Consider the following 9,718-nt stretch of genomic DNA (forward strand, 5'->3'; position numbering starts at 1 on the left):
TTCTACCGAACCAACAGGCATAAATCTCTCTTTGGAGTTTGATCTGGAGGGAGCTGCTTTTCGGTGTAGAGGACTTCTACGTTACTGGAAACCATGGCCTGGAAATTATTCTACCTAATGGTTTTTCAGTTGCTCCATGGTTTACACACACAACACACATCCAGTCTCATCTATATCGATATCTCAATTTCGCTCGAAAAACTCCTCTGATGCACAGCACAAATTCAACACCGAGTTCCTGCATCACAATTTTTCCATGTTGCATCGGAAACGAAATAGACCATAGTCATTCATAAGAGCTTGTTTAAATCAGATCCATTTCAACAGTGCAGTGCTACTGCAGCGGCACTACAAAGATATCTTTGCATTGAAAATAGTGAGATTATATACATGAATGAGTCTCGACATCATTCCCTTCACTTCACTAACCATGTATCTCAACTACCAACAACCACCCCAACATGGCTATCAGGGTTGACTGTCTATTTTAGCTATTTCAGCTGGAAGAACATGTGTTTTTTACATTCTGTCAGAGCTCAATCTGGACGTACACAGTCAATGGAACACTGCTCTAGTATACATTTACATCTTTTACACTGCTCTAGTCTTATTTCATTTTACTTTATTTAACTTAGAAAACTGAGTATACCCGAGGGCAGAAGTCTATGTTCGGAATGACCCAACATGTTACTGCACGACTCTTATCTAAGGTATCCACAGTTTTGTCCAGACACTGGACTTCTCTCTTAGCCAATCAGCCTCAGGAAACGTCACGCGATGCCCTAACCTAGTTTTGGCCCGCGACGAGTATGCCCAAGATGCCCTCGGCAAGGTTGGAATCGGCCAGCACGGTGACGTTTGAGACGTTGAATCTTCTTGCGCCTCAGAGCCAGCTTCTTCTCTTCTAGGCCAAGAAACTCCTCTCGTTGCTTCCGCTCCTCCTCCCCATGGCTCTGCACAACAGCGGCTACAGGCCCCAGTAGAGGTTCAAGGGCATCATGGATGCACTGCTTGAAATATGGGGCTAACCTGGTCTTTAGGTCACTAAACCTCGGACTGGGAGGAGACAAGTCCAGTTGAAAACCATGAACAAAATCTCTGAAAGAAACCGTCGGCTCTTTATCAATCCCATATGTCCTGGTGTACAGCCTATGAAGACGATGGATGTGCGGACTCAGAGATCGAATTCGATTACCATCTAAATCGATGTCTATCTCCAAGGATTCGTGAGGAATTAGGTCATCTTCGTCGATTGCATCTTCGACACGTTGCTCTACAAGCTCACGCACGACTCCGGTGCCACACCCCAGGAGGATGTCCTTGCCAGTAGGTTTACTGTAGCCTGGATGCACAAGTGCGGAGTCAGTTGAATCTTCTTCGCAGCAATGGAAACTGAAGGAATTCAGACGATCAATCACGGCTGCAAGCTCCTCCATAGCTGCAAAACACTTCATGTTGGCATTACGTCGCGTTCTCCAGTGATTGAGAACTTCCGAGGTCACCATTTCCTTACATGCCATGATCTTATTCCTGGTGCCTTCGTCCACCTTCACTTCCTTGGGGATGCCTGTCAACCCAGTTCCACTTATGAGTGTGTTCAGGCGACCCGAAATCGATACTACAGCTGACTGGAAAGCGGACAAAGTTGCTACAACTCAACAAACGCAATCGAAAATCTTGACGAACTTAGTGGTGTAGTGGAAAGATTTGCACAAGAATGCAAATTCAAAAAGCATTTAAATACAGAAAACACAAAACCTCTTCTAATTAGACTTAAAAAATAACATCTCTAGACACAGGGGGTTTGAATCCAGCATGCCAAAAAAGACTGAGAAAGGAACCCACAATTCGTGAAGAAGTTGTTCGACCTGGAGCAGAACCAGGAACGGCAAGACAATAATCTAGCACACAATCGAGAGCAGAGTTCGACAGTCTTCCAAACTCAGGCGCTCAGCAGTTTCTCACTTCCCAGTGGGATGAACTTGATGTTGAAGCTCAAAATATCATAGAATACGTAGCCGTATTGCTGAGTGAACGGATAGAGAGGCCGATGCGACAATGAGCTTCCAAGCTCAGTTGCCAAAGCGACGGAGCAGAAATCCAAGTGAAAATAACTACGTTGTTTTCGCAGGGCTTTAATGGTCCAGGGAAACATGAGCTGAATTTTCAACTTATCAGACCCTGCTTGCAATCTGGATCGGACATGACTCGTTTCTTCTTCTACCTTGGTTCTAATCTGTAGACTCCCCACTTCGTCTTGCTTGCTATCAGGATGCCCTCTCCTGTCTGAAATTTCTCTACTATCGGGATTCGTCCCACTATCAGGATTCCTTTCCTGTGTAGAGATCCTCGGTTTCTGGGATGACGCACTTTGGTACCCGAGTCAAGTTTGACAGAGTCCGTCACCTAGTTAGAGTACAGACTTTCTACTTAGAATCTAATCCGAGAAAGGTAGTTGGAGAAAGAACTTCAGTGGGGAAGAAATCGTAGATCTGTTTGTGAGCTAAATGAGTGCTTCTTGCGATAATCTGTTGTACTCCCGACTTAATTCTCTTGGAGCGCTTCTAGACCATTTTGCAGCAGACGCATTCTTGCCGTTTGCGACTCCGAGTCACTCAATAATGGTGGGTTTAATTTGGTGCTCTAATATTCAGGCTAGATTCTGAAGCAGGTTTTTGCACAAGAGTTGTTGTTGCGACAAGTAACTTGAGTTATTGATAGTTTGGGTGCTATCAACTTCGTCAAACGTGTTCCTGAAATTCCTGTTCATATGCTTTGGCACATAGCTTTCCGTGACCTAAAGATCGTCGCTTTTAACTCATTTGCAGAACTGGATAGCAAGAAATGCACCAATTGGTGATGAATTATTGCCAGTTGAATTGAGTTATTGGTTGTCTTCTTCCGATCAGACAGGAGAGGAGCCATCAACTTCTTCTATGATGGGCGTGAGTCCTTTGGAGTTAGATGGGGCTCCGTTCCCTACCTTTGAGGAACTTCAGTTGATTAACGAAGGTGCATCAGTCGCGATTTCTTCCGGCGCGCATCAGATGAATGATCACGGAGTATCCAAGTTGCATGTTGAAAATGAAACAGCTACGACTTCTTCCGGCGATAATCAGATGTTGATTCAGGAACCGTCCGAGTTGCCCGTTGGATATGTAACAGCCACGACTTATGTAGGCAATAGGTCGTCCTGCTTGCCGCTCGTCCATGGAGTTCCTTGTTCCAACGGTGGTAGGTTGAAGAGACCCGATGTTGGACGGTTACAAGTTGAAGGCAATCGAAGGCAAAAAGACATCATTCTTCCGAATCAGCCCCTCAATCGGTCGCAGTCTTTTTACGCGAATAGAAGGAAGATAGACGCTGAGGAAGCTGGCTCCAAGGGAATGGGCACAGCTGCGGTATCTTGTGAAAGGAGACAGCGATCTAGAAATTGGAGTAATGAGGAGAAGGACTCTTTCTTAATTGAGATGGAAAATGCGGTTGGCAAATGTAATGGCAAGGTCTGGGATTCTATTTCTAAAGCTCTGTTGGATGGATACAAGTTCGAGAGGAGCGCCAAAAGTTGCGAGGACCTATGGGGTACTCTAAGGAAAGAGTTCAAAGCAAGTAAGTTTTCCCAGGTATTCCCTGAGAGGTGGTATGAGACGATGGAAAGGATTCTTGCTGCGCAGGAGAAGAAGAAGCGATCCAAAGCGAAGGAAAAACAACCTGGATCGAAGAGCAGAGGAATGGTTGTACAGGAATCTCGTGGAGATGAAGGCGATAACGAATGGTGTGAAAGTCGCGTGCGCCAGGGATCGCGTGCGCTTGACATCCATCCGGAGCACATAGGCAGCAGAGGGCCAATGTCTAAATTTAAGAAGCCTTGGTGTCAGCAGGATGGTGAAGAAGCAAGAAATGATGCAGTCGATCGTATCAAAGATGTAATTGAACGCATATTTCAACATCCAGACCACAGAAGGACGCCCGATTCCATAACTAAGAAGGATTGCTTTATGGCTGTGTTATCTCCGCTTTTAAAGCAAATGGAGCAGCAAGCAGCAAACGAGGATCACCTAATCAGCGAAATAGTTCCTGTCATCAAGGACCTCATTAGAGAGGAACTTCAGCTCTTACTTCGGCCTGCGGTGTCTGCTTTGCTTGACGTGGAGCAAAACGAGCAGGATTTTCAAGCGAAACTCCGAGCCATTGAAGATGAACGACGGGCCCTTGACCTTAAGGAGGCACAGATTAAACGCCAGCGTGTTGGCCGACTTTAGCGCCGTCCGAGCCTCAGGACTATTTCTTACAAGCACTAAGAACTTCCTGAGAAGAAGTCCTAAGCAGAGAGGCCATACATCCCACCTTAGAAAGGATGTGATCAAAGGCTTCCTTGCACTTGAATACACGTGTAAATGACTTTCAATTCCTGCAGAAATTACAAAACATCACCTCTATTTAGTCTAGTAAAAAAGGGAAATTACAAACACTAAATTGCCCTCACAATACACCCTCAATATAGGATGACCAGTGGAAACCTGTGCTGTGTGGTTGGAAACCCTGTGATAAAGCACAAAAAGGATGTAAATATACTTGTATAATATATTTGTGGTTGTTGAGTCACATGTTAGTAATATACTTGTATAATATATTTCCATCATGGTTTTTTTGTATCAAAGTGATTGAAGCTCAAGTAAAGTCAACTACTACTAAAAACTATGTATATATTTTTTTATTTATTTGCTCATTGGAAAAAAAAGAGATATATGGCTTTGCTATTGAATTATTTTAATAAATAAATAAAATATAAAATATAAAACACCACAATCACACTAAGATCAAATTAAGTCATAGGCCAACTATTTATAATATGAAAGTTTCTTCTTGTTGCTTTGGCTAAATCAGCTCTAGATCAAAAACAATAGATAATGTCATTGAAATAGCTCTACTTGAAACTTATGTTGATAGGGACAATAAGGCTTTTAAAAAGTTTAATTTGTGGTTGTTAAGTTACAAATTAACAACTTCTATAAAAATATTAAGAACTAATAAAATAATATATAATATAAATAATAATAAAACTATTTATATTTCATTAATATTATTGACAATGACAATCCTTATATATTACAACAACTAAAATATCCAAGGTAATAAAATTTTGGAATATGTCACATTTACAATAATTATTTGTCTTTACTTTTTAGAGGATAAATAATCTTGATTATATTTGGAAAAAAGCATTATCAAAAGACAACATACAATTGTCCTTGTGCAAATATGGATTCTAAATTCTATTCCTACATTCTTCAATAATTGTCTTTGGCACTTATTAATTTTTAGAACAAGTGTTGCATTGATTAGAAATTAATTTTGCTTGAACTTGAATAGAATTTGTACTAATGATGGACATAATGAGATTCTTCAAACAAAATCCAATTGTTTCTTGTGATTTCTAGTAAAGAATTTTGTATCTATAATTTGATTAGTCAATTGCATAATGGCCAGGTGTAATTCATTGCAAAATCTTTGATGTGGATCATCATTTTGTATAGATATAATTAACTCATTGATCAAATATTCACCTCTACATCTTCTTTCTTTGTCTGATCTTAAATAAACAATTTGAATCAACGATTCTAATGTTGAACCTTTGTTCACCCATTTTGAAAGATCTACTATAATATTCGATGGATTAAGTTTTTTTACTATCTATTTCTAATATATAAATGCAAGAAATAAAAGAAGTAAGTACTCAAAATGAGTCCTTTAATAGTATGGAATTAGTATTGTTAAAAACAAAGACTTTCTTTAAAAACCAAGACTATGCCAAACCACTTTGTAAAACATCAATAATGCTCTTAGAATAAAATTAAAAAATAAAAAATGTCTCTCTTTAAAAAAATTAAGAATACAAAGGCACTCTTTTGAACATGAACCATACTTCTAGCACTAGAAAAAAATACAAAATAAAAAGAAAGTACCTTCTAATAATTTACTGGAATGCTAAGGTGAATTGAGAAAGTTTTTAACTCTTAAGAAAAATATAAAATAAAAAAGAAGGCCCCCTTCAAAGATCATTAATATGTTGAAGAAAATAAATAAAGATCTTAGTTCATAAACAAAATAAAAAATAAAATTAAGGTCTCCCTTCAAAAACTATATCAATCATATAGAAGGCATTGTATGAAATATGATTGATATAGATATATATATATATATATATATATAGCACAAAAATAAAACATGGAATATAATAACTTGTTGATGCAGATTGAAAATGTTTTAAGCTCCATAAAAAAAACAAAAAATTAAAAAAAAAAAAAAATGTTCTTTTCAAAAGTTAAGACCATGGTGAGATAAATTGAAGAAGTTCTAAGTTTAGGGCATTGAAAAAAGATATATGCAATTATAACAAAGTAATAATGTTTTTTTTATAAAGATGTATACCATAGATTTTCAAGAATGTGGTATTTTTATTTATAGAGATCATAAACAATACATGTGATAATAGTCTTAAAATCACAATCTATAAAAATGAGTATTTTTTTTATTTTTTTATTTTTTTTTTATTGACATAGTCAAAAATATTATACCATAAAAGAAAATCCTAAAAAATATTAAAGTTATGCAATGCATATCTTCAAGAGCTTTTGAACAAATACTTGAATTTTTTCATAATCACCTTTCAAATATGTAATTTTGACCAATTTTTATACTTTAATATGAGACCAAATACTTGATCATTACAAAGAAGCATTAACAATCTCCTTTCTTGAGCCTTCTATAGCAAGAAGAAGAATCTACCAAAAATCTCTATAAAAGATTATAATAATTTTTCCAAATATATATTTTCAATGTCATGTATATTTTAGAAGATTCTATCAAATGCCGAATCACAATGTTCATATTGCATTAGTATTTTATTTTAAATAATAAGCACCAATTGTTTTTGAATATCTGCATATAATATTTGTTTTCATAACATTGCAATTTGAATTATTATAGATACCAAGAAAAAAAATTGATCATATAGTGTATAATCCCTCATCTACTAAAAAGTTGTGTTGTAATACTAAAAAAAGCAATGTACAATACAATCTTTTTTTTTACTTCAAAATTTAATTGTTGTTGATTTATGAACTAATATGTTTTTAGTTTCTACTATTTTTTTTTAAAAGACATACTTTTTGAAGGTTATTATCCACCAAATCAATTACATCTAAGTATAAAGTTCATTGATTATTATTCAATTTTTTCAAACAATTTTTTACTATTCATTTTAGCTTGTTATATTTTTATGCTATATACTTTGTAAGCACTTTATTAGTACCATTTTGTCTCTAAATTATTTTCTACTATGGCATCAATAAAAAATCAGTAAGTGTATTGTTTGATTTATAAAAAACATTATGAAGAAGAAATAGTTTATAATCTAAATATCTCTTTTTGCATAGGACTTTTAATTCTATAATCTTAAGCCACTAAATAATGTACATTGTTACAAAAGCTTCGTTTTAATTTGTCCCATAGCTCTTCTAGATGTGTAGGTATATGTAGAAGAAAAATAACATCAAATAATATTTTTTAATAGATTGTTTATTTGTATTATAGAAGTTTTCTTTAAGAATTGATTCTACTCTTTTTCATCCTCTTATTATCAAATTAAAGCTATATTTTCTAATCTTGATAATTTTTATAGTAATAAAATTAATTTAAATCACCAATAAATCCTATTTTCTATATATATAACTAAAAAGATATGAGGTTCTTTCTTTTCCTTCTTCTAACTACTAACTAATATTTATAAGCTTTTTTATAAGTAATATATGTAGATAGAAGGCCATTACAAATATCACTCTTAATAAGTAAATATCAATACTCAATAATAGGTAAAATTAATAAAACATATTTTCTTAATCTAATATATTTATAATCAAGCAACTTGAAAGTATATTTTATTATTTTTACTAATTATGATCTATTGGTATAACTCAAATTTATCTAATATCTTTACTTTAAATTTAATTAAATATTTTTAATAATAATTTTTTTAATAATTTGGCTATGAATATTTTTAAATATTAATTGTAGATAAATTTTAAAAGTTTATATTAGAAATTAAGATTTTACTTCTTCTAAATTGGAAATATTTTAATAACAATGGATTTTATTTATCCTAAATATATTCGATTTTAACATTTTATTTGATACGTAATCAATTATCTCTTAAATTCATTTTAAAAAAAATATTCAACTAAAAATATATATCTTTTGTTAATTTTTATTCATTTTGGCAAGTAAATATGTATAGAATACATAAAGAATATTAGTCATAAACTCAAAATGTAGACTTCTTTTTAATCTTTTCAAATCCATGTGGCTTACAAAATCCAAATTTTTATTATCTTTTGTTTTAGGTCCTAATTTTGATGTTGTAGAATCTAATTCAAAGATGTTGTACAAATGTTCATCTTTCAGGTATTAATCTTATAATTTTTATGTGAAATTTTTAATAAGCCTATATTTGCTTTTATCTTAAAAGTTTTTACATTATCTTACAAGTTTCTTTCAATTTATATCTAGACTTTTTTACTATAAGCTAAATGCCTATTAATCCATATTTTTACTTATTTTATGTCTTATTAATATATTTAAAGTACCTAAGAATAATTAATAGTTTTAGAGTTTGTATTATGACCTATTAATGTATTATAATTTCTATTTAAATGATAGATAAATAGTAATGTACAAAGTCTTAGATAATAATAAAATATTTTTTAGTTTTTAGTTTTTTTTAACTAAAAAGTAATTAAAATTTTCTTACTTTTGTTTACTTCAATGACAATATATCTTAAATAAAGGAACTTATTAAATTCTTTGATCAATCTTTAAATAAGACCATTTATAAATAAGAATCATACAAGTAATCTAGAATTTTTAAGTTATGTTTTTTAGAAAGTAGCAAAACTACTTTATAAAATTATTATGACAGAATGTAAAAAATTAATGAAAGAAATTTATTTATAAAAGAAATTTTACTTATTATGATTTTCTTTTAGAATATTTATCTTAAAACTAATACCTTATCTTTGTAGAAATACTTTTTTATTTTTAATTTACAATAATTGCCACTTTGAACCACCAAAGAAAGAATAAAAGCAATGAAGAGAATTGGGTTGGAAGATAAGAAGTAGAGAGAAGGAATCTGAGACAAAACAAAGCGAAATATGAAGTGAATGGAAGAAAAGAGAGATTAAGAGGAATAAACCAATATAATTTAAAATAGAATGATGAAGAATGGATTTTGGTACTTTTAGAAGGAAAGGAGAGAGTTTGGAATGCTTTAGAAGAGTAAAAAGTAAAAGAATAGAAGAAAAAAAGAGCAAAAAGAGAGTGTTGGCAATGCTTGTTCAAACACTTGTCTAAGCTTTCTTTTATTAATAAGAGTGTTGATAAAGAGGTGTTTGTATTGGATATAGATTCTTTATATAAAAAAGAGTAGTTAGACCATGCATATGGATGAATGGAGATAGAATATAAAAATCTCCATTCCTGTTGGCCAAAAGCCATGCCCTATGGGCTTCAAGGAAGCTGCTTGAGGCCTTATTATGAGTTAGGATTACTCTTTTGAGAACATTTGAATATCAATGGTTATGATTATAAAGTTTAGAATTTCAGATATTGTTTTGGTGCAAATTTTGTATAATTTGGAATTTGCATGAAAGAGATATAG

At 33.3% G+C, this 9,718-nt stretch overlaps 2 protein-coding genes across 4 annotated transcripts; one reads left to right on the forward strand and one right to left on the reverse strand.

Moving 5' to 3' along the window:
- Nucleotides 1–314: 314 nt before the first annotated feature.
- On the reverse strand, nt 315–2,358 carry LOC112295823 (uncharacterized). Of its 2 annotated transcripts, none has more exons than XM_024547804.3 (2): nt 1,846–2,358; nt 315–1,567 (listed from the first exon to the last, which is right to left on the reverse strand). In XM_024547804.3, exon 2 carries the CDS (start codon nt 1,518–1,520, stop codon nt 783–785), a length of 738 nt encoding a protein of 245 aa, XP_024403572.1. In that variant the 5' UTR covers nt 1,521–1,567; nt 1,846–2,358; the 3' UTR covers nt 315–782. The 2 variants fall into 2 exon arrangements, with proteins under 2 accessions (XP_024403572.1, XP_024403573.1); XM_024547805.3 differs by having other exon boundaries at nt 1,869–2,221.
- Nucleotides 2,359–2,484: 126 nt separating this feature from the next.
- LOC112295822 (uncharacterized) lies at nt 2,485–4,646 on the forward strand. Of its 2 annotated transcripts, none has more exons than XM_024547802.3 (2): nt 2,485–2,624; nt 2,829–4,646. In XM_024547802.3, exons 1-2 carry the CDS (start codon nt 2,508–2,510, stop codon nt 4,260–4,262), a joined length of 1,551 nt encoding a protein of 516 aa, XP_024403570.1. In that variant the 5' UTR covers nt 2,485–2,507; the 3' UTR covers nt 4,263–4,646. The 2 variants fall into 2 exon arrangements, with proteins under 2 accessions (XP_024403570.1, XP_024403571.1); XM_024547803.3 differs by having other exon boundaries at nt 2,486–2,624; nt 2,910–4,646.
- The last annotated feature ends 5,072 nt before the right edge of the window (nt 4,647–9,718 follow it).

The sequence above is a fragment of the Physcomitrium patens genome, chromosome 19, assembly GCF_059467195.1.
Source record: "Physcomitrium patens ecotype Gransden chromosome 19, ASM5946719v1, whole genome shotgun sequence".
In the NCBI taxonomy this organism is placed as follows: Eukaryota; Viridiplantae; Streptophyta; class Bryopsida; order Funariales; family Funariaceae; genus Physcomitrium; species Physcomitrium patens.